At 41.9% G+C, this 21,243-nt stretch overlaps 2 protein-coding genes across 3 annotated transcripts in view; both read left to right on the top strand.

Annotated features, from left to right (window-relative positions):
* The first annotated feature begins 6,227 nt into the window (after positions 1 to 6,227).
* DUSP23 (dual specificity phosphatase 23) lies at positions 6,228 to 10,120 on the top strand. Of its 2 annotated transcripts, none has more exons than XM_069728765.1 (4): positions 6,228 to 6,277; positions 7,497 to 7,768; positions 8,086 to 8,267; positions 9,893 to 10,119. In XM_069728765.1, exons 2-4 carry the CDS (start codon positions 7,499 to 7,501, stop codon positions 9,975 to 9,977), a joined length of 537 nt encoding a protein of 178 aa, XP_069584866.1. In that variant the 5' UTR covers positions 6,228 to 6,277; positions 7,497 to 7,498; the 3' UTR covers positions 9,978 to 10,119. The 2 variants fall into 2 exon arrangements, with proteins under 2 accessions (XP_069584866.1, XP_069584867.1); XM_069728766.1 differs by lacking the exon at positions 6,228 to 6,277 and adding an exon at positions 6,310 to 6,392 and having other exon boundaries at positions 9,893 to 10,120.
* An 8,459-nt stretch (positions 10,121 to 18,579) lies between these two features.
* IGSF9 (immunoglobulin superfamily member 9) overlaps positions 18,580 to 21,243 on the top strand; it is a 143,991-nt gene continuing 141,327 nt past the window's right edge. The window contains exon 1 of the mRNA XM_069728767.1: positions 18,580 to 18,998. The gene's annotated coding sequence lies outside the window, so the exon portion shown is untranslated. The remainder of the gene's footprint in view (positions 18,999 to 21,243) is intronic.

Consider the following 21,243-nt stretch of genomic DNA (forward strand, 5'->3'; position numbering starts at 1 on the left):
AAGTGGTACTGTGCAGTGTATATATACAGAATAATACAGATACTGAGAATTACACACAGTATACAGGACAGGAGAAGTGGTACTGTGCACTGTATATATACAGAATAATACAGATACTGAGAATTACACCCAGTATACAGGACAGGAGAAGTGGTACTGTGCAGTGTATATATACAGAATAATACAGATACTGAGAATTACACCCAGTATACAGGACAGGAGAAGTGGTACTGTGCAGTGTATATATACAGAATAATACAGGTACTGAGAATTACACCCAGTATACAGGACAGGAGAAGTGGTACTGTGCAGTGTATATATACAGAATAATACAGGTACTGAGAATTACACCCAGTACACAGGACAGGAGAAGTACTGTGCTGTGTATATATACAGAATAATACAGATAGTGAGAATTACACCCAGTATACAGGACAGGAGAAGTGGTACTGTGCAGTGTGTATATACAGAATAATACAGATACTGAGAATTACACCTAGTGTACAGGACAGGAGAAGTGGTACTGTACAGTGTATATATACAGAATAATACAGATACTGAGAATTACACCCAGTATACAGGACAGGAGAAGTGGTACTGTGCTGTGTATATATACAGAATAATACAGATACTGAGAATTACACCCAGTATACAGGACAGGAGAAGTGGTACTGTACAGTGTATATATACAGAATAATACAGATAGTGAGGATTACACCCAGTATACAGGACAGGAGAAGTGGTACTGTGCAGTGTGTATATACAGAATAATACAGATAGTGAGAATTACACCCAGTATACAGGACAGGAGAAGTGGTACTGTGCAGTGTATATATACAGAATAATACAGATACTGAGAATTACACCCAGTATACAGGACAGGAGAAGTGGTACTGTGCAGTGTATATATACAGAATAATACAGGTACTGAGAATTACACCCAGTATACAGGACAGGAGAAGTGGTACTGTGCAGTGTATATATACAGAATAATACAGGTACTGAGAATTACACCCAGTACACAGGACAGGAGAAGTACTGTGCTGTGTATATATACAGAATAATACAGATAGTGAGAATTACACCCAGTATACAGGACAGGAGAAGTGGTACTGTGCAGTGTGTATATACAGAATAATACAGATACTGAGAATTACACCTAGTGTACAGGACAGGAGAAGTGGTACTGTACAGTGTATATATACAGAATAATACAGATACTGAGAATTACACCCAGTATACAGGACAGGAGAAGTGGTACTGTGCTGTGTATATATACAGAATAATACAGATACTGAGAATTACACCCAGTATACAGGACAGGAGAAGTGGTACTGTACAGTGTATATATACAGAATAATACAGATAGTGAGGATTACACCCAGTATACAGGACAGGAGAAGTGGTACTGTGCAGTGTGTATATACAGAATAATACCGATAGTGAGAATTACACCCAGTATACAGGACAGGAGAAGTGGTACTGTGCAGTGTATATATACAGAATAATACAGATACTGAGAATTACACCCAGTATACAGGACAGGAGAAGTGGTACTGTGCAGTGTATATATACAGAATAATACAGGTACTGAGAATTACACCCAGTATACAGGACAGGAGAAGTGGTACTGTGCAGTGTATATATACAGAATAATACAGATAGTGAGAATTACACCCAGTATACAGGACAGGAGAAGTGGTACTGTGCAGTTTATATATACAGAATAATACAGATAGTGAGAATTACACCCAGTATACAGGACAGGGGAAGTGGTGCTGTGCAGTGTATATATACAGAATAATACAGATAGTGAGAATTACACCCAGTATACAGGACAGGGGAAGTACTGTGTAGTGTATATATACAGAATAATACAGATACTGAGAATTACACCCAGTACACAGGACAGGAGAAGTGGTACTGTGCAGTGTATATATACAGAATAATACAGATAGTGAGAATTACACCCAGTATACAGGACAGGGGAAGTGGTGCTGTGCAGTGTATATATACAGAATAATACAGATAGTGAGAATTACACCCAGTATACAGGACAGGGGAAGTACTGTGTAGTGTATATATACAGAATAATACAGATACTGAGAATTACACCCAGTACACAGGACAGGAGAAGTGGTACTGTGCAGTGTATATATACAGAATAATACAGATAGTGAGAATTACACCCAGTATACAGGACAGGAGAAGTGGTACTGTGCAGTGTATATATACAGAATAATACAGATAGTGAGAATTACACCCAGTATACAGGACAGGAGAAGTGGTACTGTGCAGTGTATATATACAGAATAATACAGATACTGAGAATTACACCCAGTATACAGGACAGGAGAAGTGGTACTGTGCAGTGTATGTATACAGAATAATACAGATAGTGAGAATTACACCCAGTATACAGGACAGGAGAAGTGGTACTGTGCAGTGTATATATACAGAATAATACAGATACTGAGAATTACACCCAGTATACAGGACAGGAGAAGTGGTACTGTGCAGTGTATGTATACAGAATAATACAGATAGTGTGAATTACACCCAGTATACAGGACAGGAGAAGTGGTACTGTGCAGTGTATATATACAGAATAATACAGATAGTGAGAATTACACCCAGTATACAGGACAGGAGAAGTGGTACTGTGCAGTGTATATATACAGAATAATACAGATACTGAGAATTACACCCAGTATACAGGACAGGAGAAGTGGTACTGTGCAGTGTATATATACAGAATAATACAGATACTGAGAATTATACCCAGTATACAGGACAGGAGAAGTGGTACTGTGCAGTGTATGTATACAGAATAATACAGATAGTGAGAATTACACCCAGTATACAGGACAGGAGAAGTGGTACTGTGCAGTGTATATATACAGAATAATACAGATAGTGAGAATTACACCCAGTATACAGGACAGGAGAAGTGGTACTGTGCAGTGTATATATACAGAATAATACAGATACTGAGAATTACACCCAGTATACAGGACAGAAGTGGTACTGTGCAGTGTATATATACAGAATAATACAGATACTGAGAATTACACACAGTATACAGGACAGGAGAAGTGGTACTGTGCAGTGTATATATACAGAATAATACAGATACTGAGAATTACACCCAGTATACAGGACAGAAGTGGTACTGTGCAGTGTATATAAACAGAATAATACAGATACTGAGGATTACACACAGTATACAGGACAGGAGAAGTGGTACTGTGCAGTGTATATATACAGAATAATACAGATACTGAGAATTACACCCAGTATACAGGACAGAAGTGGTACTGTGCAGTGTATATATACAGAATAATACAGATACTGAGAATTACACCCAGTATACAGGACAGGAGAAGTGGTACTGTGCAGTGTATGTATACAGAATAATACAGATAGTGAGAATTACACCCAGTATACAGGACAGGAGAAGTGGTACTGTGCAGTGTATATATACAGAATAATACAGATACTGAGAATTACACCCAGTATACAGGACAGGAGAAGTGGTACTGTGCAGTGTATGTATACAGAATAATACAGATAGTGAGAATTACACCCAGTATACAGGACAGGAGAAGTGGTACTGTGCAGTGTATATATACAGAATAATACAGATAGTGAGAATTACACCCAGTATACAGGACAGGAGAAGTGGTACTGTGCAGTGTATATATACAGAATAATACAGATACTGAGAATTACACCCAGTATACAGGACAGGAGAAGTGGTACTGTGCAGTGTATATATACAGAATAATACAGATACTGAGAATTATACCCAGTATACAGGACAGGAGAAGTGGTACTGTGCAGTGTATGTATACAGAATAATACAGATAGTGAGAATTACACCCAGTATACAGGACAGGAGAAGTGGTACTGTGCAGTGTATATATACAGAATAATACAGATAGTGAGAATTACACCCAGTATACAGGACAGGAGAAGTGGTACTGTGCAGTGTATATATACAGAATAATACAGATACTGAGAATTACACCCAGTATACAGGACAGAAGTGGTACTGTGCAGTGTATATATACAGAATAATACAGATACTGAGAATTACACACAGTATACAGGACAGGAGAAGTGGTACTGTGCAGTGTATATATACAGAATAATACAGATACTGAGAATTACACCCAGTATACAGGACAGAAGTGGTACTGTGCAGTGTATATAAACAGAATAATACAGATACTGAGGATTACACACAGTATACAGGACAGGAGAAGTGGTACTGTGCAGTGTATATATACAGAATAATACAGATACTGAGAATTACACCCAGTATACAGGACAGGAGAAGTGGTACTGTGCAGTGTATATATACAGAATAATACAGATACTGAGAATTACACACAGTATACAGGACAGGAGAAGTGGTACTGTGCAGTGTATATATACAGAATAATACAGATACTGAGAATTACACCCAGTATACAGGACAGGAGAAGTGGTACTGTGCAGTGTATATATACAGAATAATACAGATACTGAGAATTACACACAGTATACAGGACAGGAGAAGTGGTACTGTGCAGTGTATATATACAGAATAATACAGGTGCTGAGAATTACACCCAGTATACAGGACAGGAGAAGTGGTACTGTGCAGTGTATATATACAGAATAATACAGGTACTGAGAATTACACCCAGTATACAGGACAGGAGAAGTGGTACTGTGCAGTGTATATATACAGGATAATAGAGATACTGAGAATTACACCCAGTATACAGGACAGGAGAAGTGGTACTGTGCAGTGTATATATACAGAATAATACAGATACTGAGAATTACACCCAGTATACAGGACAGGAGAAGTGGTACTGTGCACTGTATATATACAGAATAATACAGATAGTGAGAATTACACCCAGTATACAGGACAGGGGAAGTACTGTGCTGTGTATATATACAGAATAATACAGATACTGAGAATTACACCCAGTATACAGGACAGGGGAAGTACTGTGCAGTGTATATATACAGAATAATACAGACAGTGAGAATTACACCCAGTATACAGGACAGGAGAAGTGGTACTGTGCAGTATATATATACAGAATAATACAGATACTGAGAATTATACCCAGTATACAGGACAGGAGAAGTGGTGCTGTGTAGTGTATATATACAGAATAATACAGATACTGAGAATTACACCCAGTATACAGGACAGGAGAAGTGGTGCTGTGTAGTGTATATATACAGAATAATACAGATACTGAGAATTATACCCAGTATACAGGACAGGAGAAGTGGTGCTGTGTAGTGTATATATACAGAATAATACATATACTGAGAATTACACCCAGTATACAGGACAGGAGAAGTGGTACTGTGCAGTGTATATATACAGAATAATACAGATACTGAGAATTACACCCAGTATACAGGACAGGAGAAGTGGTACTGTGCACTGTATATATACAGAATAATACAGATAGTGAGAATTACACCCAGTATACAGGACAGGGGAAGTACTGTGCTGTGTATATATACAGAATAATACAGATACTGAGAATTACACCCAGTATACAGGACAGGGGAAGTACTGTGCAGTGTATATATACAGAATAATACAGACAGTGAGAATTACACCCAGTATACAGGACAGGAGAAGTGGTACTGTGCAGTATATATATACAGAATAATACAGATACTGAGAATTATACCCAGTATACAGGACAGGAGAAGTGGTGCTGTGTAGTGTATATATACAGAATAATACAGATACTGAGAATTACACCCAGTATACAGGACAGGAGAAGTGGTGCTGTGTAGTGTATATATACAGAATAATACAGATACTGAGAATTATACCCAGTATACAGGACAGGAGAAGTGGTGCTGTGTAGTGTATATATACAGAATAATACAGATACTGAGAATTATACCCAGTATACAGGACAGGAGAAGTGGTACTGTGCAGTGTATATATACAGAATAATACAGATACTGAGAATTACACCCAGTATACAGGACAGGAGAAGTGGTACTGTGCAGTGTATATATACAGAATAATACAGATACTGAGAATTACACCCAGTATACAGGACAGGAGAAGTACTGTGCTGTGTATATATGCAGGTTGTAATGTGATCTCCGTTTTCTGCAATGTCCAAGCTTTGTGCTTTGCACACTGTCCCTTGCTGGGGAATGCTGCAGCTCTTGTTTTCCAGTCCCTAGGCCCTATCACGTGATGCCACTTAGAGGGTATTCCTGGCTGCAGTGTTAGGTCAGTGCTGGGTGCAGGGTGTTGTTACTCAGGTCTAGGTGGTTGGAGTAGGGGTAATGGGGTTTTATGTTCGGCCCTTGAAGAGATTGCACGTGATCTGGTGACCCTGGGGTTGGTAGGTAGAGGGACTTGATACAGCTGGGGTCCTGTCCTGGACTTTTCTGACAGCACATCTGAATGGCTTCTGCTCTCCCCCCCTTCCTGGCTCCATGTCTGCATTGGGGTCTTTCCTAGCTTGAGTGCACCCTTCCAATTAATGAATGCATAGACTGAGTGCTGCATGACATGATTCCTCTGTGTGCTCATGACAAATTAGTGGGTCCGTCATTACTGTGTAGTGAGCTCACGGTTCCCGCCCTATTGGCCATACTAGTGATGGCTGGAGACGTTGGTGACCGCTAGTATCCATTGATTGACACCCAGCTCTCCCATCAAGGGATTAAACCCAACTCGGCAGAAAAGAGAACTTTACCAAGGTTTTTTATTTTTATTTTGGGGCCAGGTTACCCCTACCCTACTGTGACCCAGGCTGTGGCCTCTGTCCTGGCACTGGTGAGGTTGGGGCTCTTGTTACACTGTGTCCTAATATACGTTTGGTGAATGGCTATGTATGTCTCCTGCCACTGATTGTAGGTTTGTGCCAACTGATGCCCTGCAGAAGCTACAATGTGGTCTCTTGTCCATTTTTCTGGCATTATTTTTAATCCCATGTGCAAATCATATAAATTCTATGATAATTTACAAGGGGCACCAATGTCCAAATATGCTAGGTTTTAGGCAGACCATGTCCTCTGTTGACCTGTCTTATACACTAGTCAGACCAGGAGACGAACATCAAATCTGTAGCACCCGCCCTGGTCTTGTTGGCATCTCCCATTCATCCCCATCAGCACTGGGTGACTGGGTGCTGTCTGTTGGGAGACAAAGCCTTGTTGCCCCATGCAGTAAGACCAGGAGCACTTAGTGCCCTTTTCACTGTGACTCTCTCATTCTCCATCAACCAGGACCTACATTTGCATCTTACTGGCACCTAGAGTATGGCAACCATTGCACAATGGGCAAGCTGCAGCCCTTCTGCCATCTTGTGTGCTTCAAGGGCAGCCTAAATGCAAAATGCCACACTACATTGGTGGTATTCCACTACATTTCCAGTAACGTAATAGGTGCCAGTCTTAGTTTATTGGCTGTCACCTCTACCCTTTTTGTACCTCTCTTACAGCAATGCCCCCTGTCCCACCACACAACTTTTCCTGGGTGGAACCCGGCCTTATGGCTGGCATGGCGATGCCCCGTCTACCGGCTCATTATGACTACCTCTACGAGAATGGTATCCGACACCTCGTGACCCTGACGGAGCACAAACCCCCTTACCATGACACCTGCCCTGGCATCACTCTTCACCGTATCCGTATCATGGACTTCTGCCCACCCAGCCTGGAGCAGATCAAGACTTTCCTGAAGATTGTGGAGGATGCCAGAGTCAAAGGAGAGGTGAGTGTCAGACCTGCGGGTGATATGTTATGGTGAGGGTCTAACTCTTTTACAGACCTAATAGTTGTCACAGCTGAGGGTTTGTCACAGGTTTCAACCCAGGCAATCCTGTGTGAATACAGACTGTTTACCTCATGGATGATTGTCTAGACTGGATATAATTGTAGCAAACCCTCTGCTGTGAGAACAATTCGATCTGTTCGTCTTTTGCCCTCCATCCTCTGACACCAAGTAGGCATATTTTAAAAATGATGTACAGTGGTGGTCTGTTACTGTCACATTACCCCCAACATCTGACATTCAACCTTCTCGCCTAGGCTGTTGCAGTTCACTGCCTTCACGGTTATGGCCGGACTGGTACCATGTTGGCTTGCTATCTGGTAAAATCCAGAAAGATCACTGGAGTGGACGCTATTCATGAAATCCGCCAGCTCCGGCGTGGATCCATAGAGACAACCGAGCAGGAAAAGGCTGTGATACAGTTCCAGAACCACATTAGGTGACAAGCGTTACTCTCCCGGCGACTATGGAATATAATGAAGGCAATGAGTGCAACACGTAGCATTTATGTAGATTATCGGGGAACACGGTGGCTCAGTGGTTAGCACTGCAGCCTTGGAGCACTGGAGTCCTGGGTTCAAATCCCAACAAGGACAACATCTGTATGTTCTCCCCGTGTTTGTGTGGGTTTCCTCCCACACTCCAAAGACTGACAGGTAATGTAGATTGTGAGCCCCAATGGGGACAGTGATTATGTCTGTAGAGCGCTGAGGAATTAACTGCGTTATATAAGTGAGTAAAATAAATAAGTATGTCGATGAAGCATTGTATGTTGGAATTAACATGTGGGAGTCATGTCCTGATAGAGGCTGATGAATGAAGGAATAATCATTTCATATGATTAGAGGAAAGCTAATTTAATAAGAGGCTGAAGAATAGAGGAAAGGTCTCTACACAGGGGGCTGAAGAGCAGAGGAAAGGTCATAACGTAGGGGCCGAAGAATAGCGGAAAGGTCATTACACCGGTTTGAGGAAACACCTCAAACTTATACAATGATTTTTCCTCTACTCTTCACCCTTTATGTAATGAGCTTTCATCTGTTGTTCAGCCCTTGTGTTGAGGCCTTACCTCTAAACTTCAGCCCTTGTTTAATGACCTTTCCTCTTTTTTTCAGTCTCTCTGTAATGACTTTTCCTCTAATCTTCAGCCCCTTTGTAATAACCTGGTTACCACTGATCATCCAATGATATAATTAAATTCCAATAACATTACCTGTGATACCCCCCTAAAAAATAAAAGATTAATATATTCTAAAATCATCCCACATACACAACATGCAGGGGCATAAAGATCATAGAGGCAAAATGTTTGTCTGCTATGGGGCCCTTAGAAATAGGCAGGGGCCAGCCCTGGTTGTCTCTGTTCTCGTTACTGGGGAGTGAGAACATGTGCAATACTAGCATCTCCAGCGGTACTGTAAGGACATGGCTACAAAGACATGGCAGGGGCAATCAAGGGGAACTCATTTTGATTTTTCCTATGAGGCCATTTCTATGTTTGTATATCGCTGGTGCCACCATTTTCCCATTTAATGAGTAGACCCTCTAGTGACTGGATGCAATTTGCATAATTTGTCACTTCTCGAAATTTCTAATCTGTTTGTGAAAAGCATGAGTTGTCACATGACTGGCTGCCGCTCCGCCGTCAGGAAACCTCCTGGATTATGGGGCATTAACTGCTGCGTCAATTAAGGATTTCTCACTATTTTAAAAGTAAATACAGATAAGCAGCCAAGGGGGAGTGGGGAGACGTCAGTAAGAAAATAAGTCTTCTTTCTACCAGTTAGTAACACCTCTATTGCCATTATCTTACCTACCTGTCTTGGGGCACGGGTATAAGGATCCAGGATCTGCCTTACTCTGAAGGTGTATTTCGGTGCCTATGCTGTTCACTTTAGCCATAGAGAACCATAGATGGTTTTATGTGGATGATATTAAACGGCAGATACAAGATAATCTGGAGGATTCTGACATGGGCGATACATGTGGTCTGTGAGTGATGTAATCAGTAGGTTCTGCTCCCCGTGTATTGCTGATTTAGTCATCAGCTCTGTCTTTGTATAGAAATATCCGATGCTTGATACAACGAGCCACATCCGGAGGGGAAAAAGAACACTGGATCAACAAGGACAAAGAAACCACCAGCTAAGCATTGAGTGTTATTACTGAAAATACCAACCCCCTGACCAGGACGGGCACAACAGGAGCCACTGTACAGTGACCTAAGGAGGACATCAGCGATGGCTTGTAATAAAGCACATATACTTGATGGTAAAAAAAAACCCTCAAAAAACAGAATAAATAATAGTCCTGGTGGTAAATAAGGTAACTGAATCCTATAATTTCTCACCTTGGGGGTGCAATTTTCAACACTTCACGAGATTCGGTCACTGCATAGTTTAAACCAACCAATTTTTAAGTTTCTTTGCACATAAAATGTTAGTGTGACACTAGTCACTACTTATGAGTCTGAAGTGTAAAGTAAGGAGGGTGCGTCACAGAGGGGTGAGGCAAACGTGTAGTCAGGTTACAGTTCGGGGTCAGAAATCCAAGAAGATAATGGATCAAGACAAAGGGCCTAGGCGAAAGGATGGTCAAAGGAGCACTCATCTGGTCCATATCCCTCCCAATGAATGAAATACTGGAGGGAATTACGGGCCTTCCGAGAAAACACAATTTTTTGTACCTTGTATTCTGAACGGTCATTGACAGAAACTGAAGGCAGCATGGATGAGGGAGACAAAATCGAAGGAACAAACTTATTTAACAGGGATATTTGGAAGAAGTTAGGGACGTGAAGAAATGGATGAAGTTTCAACCTAAAAGCCACTGGATTGACAACATTCAGAATCTCGAACTTCGGACCTAACTTTGCCAACTGCACTTTACGTTTAATGATTTTGGATGACAATCAAACCTATTACCTTTTAGTTTTTGGTGAATCTGAACGACCACCATATTTTTTTTAACCTACCTCCAAACATTCCCGAGTTTCTGTATGGCGAACTCCATCCTAAGACATCAGAACTAATGCTAGAAAACTCACCAAAATGGAGATGAAAACCATAATTACCAAAACACGCAAGGTCAAAGTGGACTGATTGACCTTACTGTTAACGACAAGCTCAGCAAGAGGTAAAATTGAAGACCAGTCCTCCTGCTGAGCTTAAATAAAATATCTTAACCCCTTTGAGACCCTGCCCTTTTTCGTTTTTTCTTTTATGTTTTTTGCTCCCCTTCTTCCCGGAGCCATAACTTTTATTATTTTCCCATCAATATGGCCATTTGAGGGCTTGTTTTTTTGCTGGACGAGTTGTCCTTTTGAACGACACTATTGGTTTTACCATATCGTGTACTCAAAAACGGGAAACAAATTCCAAGTGTGGTGAAATTGCAAAAAAAGTGCAATTCCACAACATTTTTTGGATTTTTTTTTACCATGTTCACCAAAAGCTAAAACTGACCTTCCACTGATTATCCAGGTAATTACGAGTTCACAGACACCAAACATGTCTAGGTTCTTCTTATCTAAGGCTACTTTCACACTAGCGCCGTGCGCTGCACGTCGCGATGCGACGTGCAGACGCAACGACGCTAGCGTTGTTTGCGCCACACAACGGGTGCAGCAGATGCAGATTTTTATCGCATCCGCTGCCCCATTGTGAGGCGTGGGGGCCGAGTTCCGGGCGCGCATGCGCGGTCGGAAAAAGCGGTCCGTCTGCAGCAAAAAACGTTACATGTAACGTTTTTTGCTCCCGGCGGTCCGCCACAACACGGCGCAACCATCGCACGACGGTTGCGACGTGTCGCAATGCGTCGCTAATGTTAATCTATGGGGCAAAAACGCATCCTGCAAACAACTTTGCAAGATGCGTTTTTTCCCCTAAACGACGCATTGTGACGTATTGAAAATAACGCTAGTGTGAAAGTAGCCTAAGTGGTAAAAAAAAAATTCAAAATTTGCTAAAAAAAGGAAAAACATTGTGCTATTTTCCCAGACCCGTAGCGTCTCCATTTTTTGTGATCTTAGATTGGGTGTGGGCTTATTTTTTGCGTGCCGAGCTGATGTTTTTACTGATACCATTTTGGTGCAGATACGTTCTTTTGATCACCTGTTATTGCATTTTAATGCAGTGTTGCGGCGACCAAAAAAACGTAATTCTGGCGTTTTGACTTTTTTTTCTTGCTACACCGTTTAGCGATCAGGTTAATCCTTTTTTTTTATTGATAGATCGGGCGATTCTAAACACTGCGATACAAAATCTGTGTATGTTTGATTTTTTTTATTGTTTTATTTTGAATGGGGCGAAAGTGGGGTGATTTTAAACTTTTACATTCTTATTTTTTTTTATATTTTTAAAAACTTTTTTTTTTATTTAACTTTTGGCATGCTTCAATAATCTCCATGGAAAACTAGAAGCTGCCACAACCAGATTGCCTCTGCTACATACAGGCAATGATCAGATCACCTATATGTAGCAGAATTGCTGACTTTCTATGAGCGCTGACCACTGGGCGGTGCTCACAGCAAGCCAGCAGTGACAACCATAGAGGTCTCCAGGAGACCTCCGTTTGTCATGCAAACCCACGGGTGACCCGCGATCATGTGACGGGGGTCACCGGTGGGCGGAATTCTGGCCCGATGGCTGGAAGCGCGTGTTAAATGACTGTCAGAGTTTGACAGTGGCATTTAACAAGTTCAAAACAGCTCACATGTACCGGGAAAGATGTTGGCTCACTGCCGAAGCCCACATCAAAGGGAGGGAAGTGACCTGCGCAGTACTAGTACGGCAGAGGTCGTGAAGGGGTTAAAATTTGTTCCAAAGTTTGATTTGTCCTCTCAGTCTGACCATTGTTTTCAGAATGGTAGGCAGAGGAAAATGACAATGAACCGCCAATTTCTTACTATACGCCTTCTAGAATTTCGAGACATATTGCACTTATGTTAAGAGGAATTCCATGTAATCTGACAACATGGCAAATAAACAACCAGGCAAGTGTCTTAGCATTTGGTAACCCTGATAAAGGAACAAAATTAGCCTGTTTACTGAATCGAGCAACCACTACCCAAATAAGTTTTCCACCAGAAATGTTTTCCACCATTATGAAATCCATGCATAGATGAGTCCATGGTCTTTCCGAAAATGGCAATGGAAACAATTCCCCGGCTGGCCGGTTATGACAGACTTGTGCTCACTAAACACAAATACAACATCTTTAATAACATTATTTGTAGCAAAAAAGCCTAGGAATTGCTTTCTGCGTAGCTGTGACCTCAGGATGTCCAAGACAGAATCATGAAACTCCTGCAACAAATGCAATCCTAGGTTCACAGGTACAAATAATTTGGACCCTGGAGTGGCGGATGGGGCCAACGACTAGACTTTACGGATCTTAGCCTCCAACTCTGAGGTTGGATACCACAGAAACCACAATGCCTCTAGGGAGAACAGCGGATGGGGTTCTGGAGGAGAAACTGAACTATGACTGCGTGATAATGCATCTGCCTTACTATTTTGAACACCAGCCTGAATGTGATTAGAGCAATTGAACCTAGAGAAAAATAATGACCATCTGGCCTGTCTAGGACATAGCCGTTTAGCTGATTCAATATACGGTCCTTGACCACAGTAACTTGATGAACTGCCTCCTCCAAAAAATGTCTCCATTCCTCAAAGGCTAATTTCACAGCGAGTAACTCACGAATCCCAACATCATAATTTCTTTCAGAAGACAAAAATATTCTTGAGAAAAGGCACATGGCCACAAATTGGTCAGAGTTTTGAACCCTGAGATAAAACGGCCCCTACCCCGTCCTCCAAAGCATCAACCTCCACAATGAATGGCTCCTGAAGTCTCGGTTGAATTAGAGCAGGAGCGGATATAAAACACTCTTAATTTTTCAAAAGCCTTAATAGCTTGAAGTGACCAAACCTTGAGGTCTGCCTCCCCGTATGTGTGAGGTAAGTAAGAGGTTTAGCAATCGGAGAGAAACCCTTAATGAACTTCCTATAATAGCTGGAGAATCATAGAAAACGTTGCAATGCTTTCAGGTCACTAGGTTAGACCCAATCTATTATGGCTTGTACCTTCCCAGGATGCATCTTACACTCACCAGTCAATAAAATGAACCTTATGATTGAAATTTCTTGACCAAAAAAATATATTTCTCAATTTTCACAAACAAAAGAATTGTCCCTCAACCTTTCTAATATATGAACATGTTCCTGATGAGAGTCCAAAAAAAGGCAAAAAAAAAATCATCAAAGTAAATCACAACAAATCTCCCAATTTAATCACAAAAAATATAACTCATAAAGTTTTGAAACACTGCTGGTGCAGTGGATAATCCAAAAGGTGTGACAACATTTTTGAATAATCCCTCAGATGTTAAAAATGCAGTTTTCCACTCATGACCCTTCAGTATGCGTATCAAATTAAGTAAGCCCCTCTAAGGTCCAGTTTAGAAAACTATTGAGCCCCTATAAGATGATGGCCGGGGTAAGAAGAAGTGGGTATGGATTCTTAACTGTGATTTTGCTTGCTTCTCGGAAATCAACACAAGAACGGAGGCCACCATATTTTGTTTACTAAGAAACATCCACTAACTACAGGGGAGGAAGAAGGACAGATATGACCATTACATAAACTTGCGTTCACATAATTTTTCAGACAAATGCTCAGGTCTGAGGGCCCCCTCACAGTAGGGACATGATTATTCCCATCTGCTGGAACTCGTCCTCTGAAGACTGAGGTTGCAGAGTAAAAAATAGCCTACAGGTCTCCTTGAATACCCTAAACTAGTTTTTCTCTACTGAAAATGTATCAGGGAGGGCCATTACAGGTTCTGGAAAGACAAATTGTACGTCAGAAAGAACCAATGTTACAGCCATTGCCGGCAGTACAAGGCTGGGAAGTTTTCATTAAACTAATTATCTGACCCTGCAACTGATATTGCGAAGACACAAGACACTGGCATTCCTAAGGCAGATCCTGAATCATCTGCGTCAGATTTGCCACCTGGTCACAGAATGTGTGAACAGGATGTTTAGGTCGGGGTCACACTTGCGAGTGCAATGCGAGAAATTCGCGGGAGTCTCTTGCATCAATGCCCGGCACTGCCGCCGGCACTCAGGACCGGAGCGTTCAGCTGTATGAAAATACATGCAGCTGAACGCTCGGATCCCGAGTGCCTGCAGAAGTGTCGGGTATCGATGCGAGAGACTCGCGCGAGTTTCTTGCACTGCACTCGCAAGTGTGACCCGGCCTTACTGGCGAAAAAGCAAGTGTATGGCTGTCATGGTTCACGGGGAGGATACCCTTCTCTTCCCCAACATTCACACCAATTTGTCATGAACCGGGGTTGTTTGGTTGCCCCTGGTTCCTTTCTGAAGGGGATTTATCTATATCCCACTTCCGGTTTGGAACCTGCAGCTCTCTGGCACCCCCCTTACCCTCAGGTCAGACCGGGTACTGCACCTAGGTTAATTAGTCACCAGAAAGGCTGCTTTACTTTGTACTGGCAAAAGGGCACACTGCAGCAAGGGCGATAGAACTACCACTCAGGCGGGAACAATAATTATCAACGCCACCGTCACTATAAAGCCTCCCAATGCACAGGACAAATTACGCTTCCACCCACTCCAATTCCTTAGTTACTAACGGGTGCGGAGCCAACCCAGATTAGTAATTCACTTCAGAGGATGTGACGGTTCGTTAAAGAGCAAGGAGAGACAAAGCTAGTAATTTTATATTTTACTCCAAAAAAGGTAGGCAGTGTTTACAGAAGTATAAAAAGATATTATAAAGAAGACAAGTATCGTATGTTCAGTACAATTACAAATAAAATGGGATTAAAGTTGAAAGAACACTTACATTTCGTTCAGATGATTTGATCTTATGGCGGACCGTGTGCTGTGGGGGAAGGGCGAGCATATATCCAGATGCATCACCCCTGTATAGCAGCTAGACCCTGGACAAAAGACACATGAAGACTGCTGCTTCATTCACTTATGTCCCAGCCTAAAACCAAGGCACTCCCCCTCTGGTGACCTCACTTAGAGGCTGAATCCTCCCATTTTCTTAGAGTTATGGCAACCTTTTTTATACATATCTCACTATATGAACCTCGTATGCGAAAGACGCAATGATCAGGATGTGTACCACGTTGGGGGGGGGGGGATTCTTTTAAGTGTAAACAAGGTGCAGATACATGACCCGCTTGCGGAGAAACCTGCTCCTTGCACTCGTTAGGTTTAGCTCCCAACAATTCAAGGGGTTATAGATCTCTCGATGGACATCCGGAATATATAATCCTTATATCTCTAGCCATGGTCAGTGCCAATATATATAACCTTAGACGAACAATAGAATTCCATGCTTTCTGTACCAGTTTTAGCCAGTATCAGGTGGATGGGGGAATGAGGAAGGTAGGGAGACTTGTCTGTTGCAGCACAGAGCCATATAAATTCTTGAGGGAGGGGGAAAATGAGGGGTTTAGGATTTCAGCCTTCTGCACAGGAAACTGCAGCTGAGAGCTCAGTATGTATGATTGAAGTAGTCAGAACTTCTTTCTATTTCCTGACATTGGCCAATTGTAATATCAAGCTAGTCACTACGGATATCAAAAACCCGGGCGGCTATGCCATAAACAGATGAGTGAGGCAAAGACATAGTTGAGGTCAGAATTTGAAGAACGTAGCAGATCGAGACAAAGGGGCTATTAAAAGGATGGTCAAAGGAAAATCCAAAGTCGGTCAACAAAGATCAAAATACTAGAACTCACAGCACAGAGCAAACACACACCAAACTGAGCAGAGCTAAAACTGGCAGTGACAAGAGGCAGACAGCCAGCTAAATAGCCTGGGAATTATTCCAAACATGAGACACCTCTAGGAATGAACTGTCACTCAGAAATACTGACAACTCAGCATACCCCAGATTGGATGCCTGAGCTGCCACTCCCCTCACTAAAAGGAGGAATTGTGACAGCTAGTAAATTGCAGTCTCCTGATACAGTAAAGTTCTGATATTCTGAAAATCCATGACTTGGCCAATCTAGAAGTCCAGAATATGGGCAAAATAGTTTCCATGCGTGAGATGTTATACAATAATCCTGAGGCCAAAAAAAAGGAAAATCATGGATGGACTCCATCAATCCTCAACTGCCTGAACTGAATTTTCCAACATTTCTCTTTGGATATCTACTCTGAGGTACAGTTAACCCCCTACTTTATGGGTTGAGGTGACCCAAAGGGCTTTAGACATAAGGAAAGTGCAGGAGCTGCCACCGAATTGTGACCGGATGCTCGTTTCGCTCTACAATGTATCATTTTTTGTAGTAACAAATGGCAGATAAGTTGCTAAGCTCTGCTCACTTGTACAGAAACCAAACTTCACCCCCCTCTTCTTCCCAAAAATGTTATAATTTGTAAATGTCAGTTTTACAAAATGTTTTACTAAGCGACAATATGTCTCCATGTGGAGAGAGCCAAGTTGGAGTAAGGAGACCTATAGGCCGTGCAATGCTCCTCTGTTAACTTAAATATGAAAATATTTGCATATTCAAATAAAATGGAAAATGTTACTTTTATAATTTAGTGTTATCTACTGTGACCACAAGGGGGTGCCATTTATTAACGCAGTAAAATAAAAAATTTTTTTCCACCTTAAAAATGAAGGATATTGCTAAATTAAAATTTATGCAAAAATATAGGTTTTTTTTAAAATATATATTTATTATTTCCAGAAATAATTTTTTATTTATTTTTTTTCTTTTCCATTTCCATTTATTATTTTCCTTAAAATAAGATATTGCAAAATAAAAATTTAAGTTCAACGTTTAAGACTTTGTTAAATTTATATTATAATAATATTATAAATTAAATACTATAGTAATACTTATATAGTATTTTTATATTTTATAATATTAAAATAATGTAATTATATTTTTATAGTGGATGCTTTCCTGAAACGGAAAGTACTTGCAAGCAGCATAATACAAAGAATAGCAGGTTTACCCAGAATCCTTTGCAGTAGGCGGAGCTATGCAAATCATCTCTTTTCGGCTTTTCGGTCTCTTTCGTCCCGCTACATTTAGCCCAACTTGGGTCTCTCCCTAAGGTGGCTAGCAAATATGTATTATATTTTTAATAATTTTGATATATTTTTTTACTATTTTAATATTTATATAAATTCATGTAAAAATGTATATAAATTATATGTTAAAATTATGTAAACAAATTACAAAAACTTTAAAAGAAAAAAAAATGCAAGAAAAAGTAGATGAAAGGCAGTTTCTGAGCTTAGTAGAATATCTGAAGAATCATGCAGAACTGGGAGATGTTTTTCATAATCGTTGATGCATTTTGTGTTTTTATCATATGGATCCAGATTTACTGGGTTAAATAACAGAATTTTTTTTGCAAATTTGCAGAATGTGCATTTCTTAGGTTAGAAATTTTAGGTGTGGTGCAGTACACTAAGCTTCCACCAGAGGGAGACAGCATAGCAGCCATGTCTCCAGCCAGAGCACAGGACTACATTTCCCATAGTGCACTTGTAACTACAGCTGATTGGCTGCAGCTGCTCAGCCTGTGATGGGTAGACAGCAGCAGGGCAGTCTTGGCAGCAGACAGCTTCATTGGTTGTTGCTGTGGAAACAATGGGCGCTTGATTGAAAGAGTGGGTGGGCTCCACCATCATGGGGCACACCTACTATTATGTTTGCAAGTTGCAGGCTGGCAGGGAGTTCAGGCAGGAATAGAAAGGAGGAGAGAGAGGGGGAATTAAGACACGGAGCTTGGAGAGCAGAGTGCAAGCTTCTCTGGCAAAATTGCCCCTAGCAAATGCAGCCTGGGCACAGGTATTGACACCGTCCATCATCCCTGCCAATGCAGCAATTATTGGGGTGCGTCTCCAACATGTGCGTCCTCATCCCATGAGGCGGGAGGTCCCTGCCAGCCTCCTACCTCCTGTAATACAATTTGCCACTAATGAAGGATCCCTGGCACGCTGGCAACAGGTAGAGGGTGGATTGGATCTGGGCGGTCCAGCTTCATGCCCTCTGACGGCTTATGGTGTGCTAGGTGGTCTGGCCACCAGGACCTACACACCACCCCTTCTTATCCATGCGTATATCCCAGGAAATCCATGGGCCCTTCTCCACCAGGTAAGCCAAAGGTGTTGCGCCTGGTAACCCATGCCCTAACACCGGGCACCGTTGGATGTTGGGGACTTGTTGATCTTTTGTTTGATTCGGTTAATTTTATCGTTTTCCTTTTTTTCTCACTCTGGTTGCCTTGGTGGTACATCGGCATTGCTATGTGCCAAGACATTCCCTTTTCCATAGTTGAAGTGGCCCTCAAAGCCCAGCCGGGTGCCCTCTATGGTCACCGCATACACCGGCCCTGGGCTAATGTGGTATCGGCATAGTCGCCCCAATCCTATTTGTATAACCTCCCCCCCCCAAATCAATATATTACATTCGGCCCCCGAAAATCCTGAACTCTCTGGCCGACTGTCCTCCGAGGTCTCGTATAACCACATCGTATGCAAATAATCCAGGGATGGGGGGGGAATATTTGTCTCTCGTGAAAGAAGCAGCAGAAGAGCTTACAATCTAACATCGACTCAAGGTCACATAGATGAAGGGGGGTGGTGATAATGGGGTGTTGTTGGGGATTAGGGTCTTTTCGGAAGGGACAAAGGGACTGTAATCCATATTATCTCTTCCCTTCCGCGCAGACAATGGAGGCGAAGGGCAGGATCGCCCTCGTAGACTGGACGGCGCAATAAAATGCCAATTATTCCTTGTGACATTTAGTGCCTATCCGTCAGCGGGGTGATCCTGGGGGGCGCCGATGGTTGTGAATGTGTCACATTGTGTGGTGAGGGCCTTTATTCCTTCCGTGCCACAATAAAACTATTTGAGTCGGGGCTGAATCCAAATCCCGAGGCCTCACTTTGTCTCAACGGGGATTTTATATCGCCGTGAGGCGATGGGTGTGGGGTCCGCCCTCTTTCCCCCTCGTAAAATCGGCGACTGCGGAGCTGGAGAAGAATAGGTTTGCAGTCAAACCTGCTCTGTGTGTTCGGCATCGGCCTGGGTAAAGTGCTATGCAGGTTTCCAGTCTACGCCTTGTGGTGTGATGGCAGACCCTCGTTACATGGATGAGGAAGGTGGTGGTGGGGGGTGCCAGTATTAAATACCGTGTGGCAGCCGGGAGGTTAACTTGGCAAGAACAGATATAAGGAATCAAACGCGTGGCCTGTGTACAACGCACCTGTCCTCACCTACCTGGGCCTCAGGGCTCTACCAAAATGCCGAAAAATGCAACTTTTTGTGTTGTACTTCTATTGACTTATCTAACACTTGGGCTTGGAGAGCGTCTAACGCCAGCTAAGAAAAGCCAAATATTTATTTTTATGTATGTATTATTTTATGTATTTATTTTTTTATTTTTTTCAAATATTTTTCATGTAGTCTGCCTGCTGCGATCCAGTTTTTATTATCGCCACGACTTCCTAGACCTTAGTCCTTTTCACTTAGGATTTTGTTTGCAGGGCTGAGTCTGTGACTTAACTCTTTGTGGCTGCATCATCTGCGCAGTCCTATGTAACACCACCGATAACTTATTACAGATAAATAGATGCTGCAGTCCTATGTAACACCACAGATAACTAATAACCGAGTACTCCTACTTCACATTTTATTATTGGAATGCTGAACATTTGCAAGAAGGAAGAACTATCAGCATTATCTCGTAAACTGTTTACGGCATATCTGACACAGTTTATGATGTCATCAGCCATGACATCATCTTACTCTGAAGAATCTTTTCGAGACACAGACATGGGGGCGATATCCCATGCCATCGGGTTTAATTATCCCAGCTGTGTTACTTACGCAAATCCAGAAATCCTGAAGTCTGTTAGAAGCTATGACTTCACTGCCATTGATATTTCGATGATGTCATAAATGACTTCATCGCCATTTTTAGAATGCAGTTAGGGCTCATCATCCACACGGTGCTCCCCCTCTCTGTATTTCTGTATGTGCAATGATATCAAACATTGTGCGACAGAATATTATCGCCACTAAGTGAAATATTTGCATTTATGTAGGATGTGACTTGTAGTTCCTGAATATGTAAAGGCACTGAGGGCGTGTAATCTGATAGGTCATTTATGGTGTGATGTCACAGAGGTCTAATCTATAATGATGGTTACATACTGTATCTGCGGAATGTATTATCCGTGTTGTGAGGTCACCAAAAGCAAGTCTGTGGTTATATTTAATGTTGTGATGTCACTGCGGGCAGGGCTGTGGCTATAATCGATGATGTGATGTCACTGAGGGCAGGGCTGTGGTCACATTGGATGATATGATGTGACTGAGGGCAGGGCTGTGGTAA

This window comes from Ranitomeya imitator, chromosome 1 (genome assembly GCF_032444005.1).
Source record: "Ranitomeya imitator isolate aRanImi1 chromosome 1, aRanImi1.pri, whole genome shotgun sequence".
Lineage (NCBI taxonomy): Eukaryota > Metazoa > Chordata > Amphibia > Anura > Dendrobatidae > Ranitomeya > Ranitomeya imitator.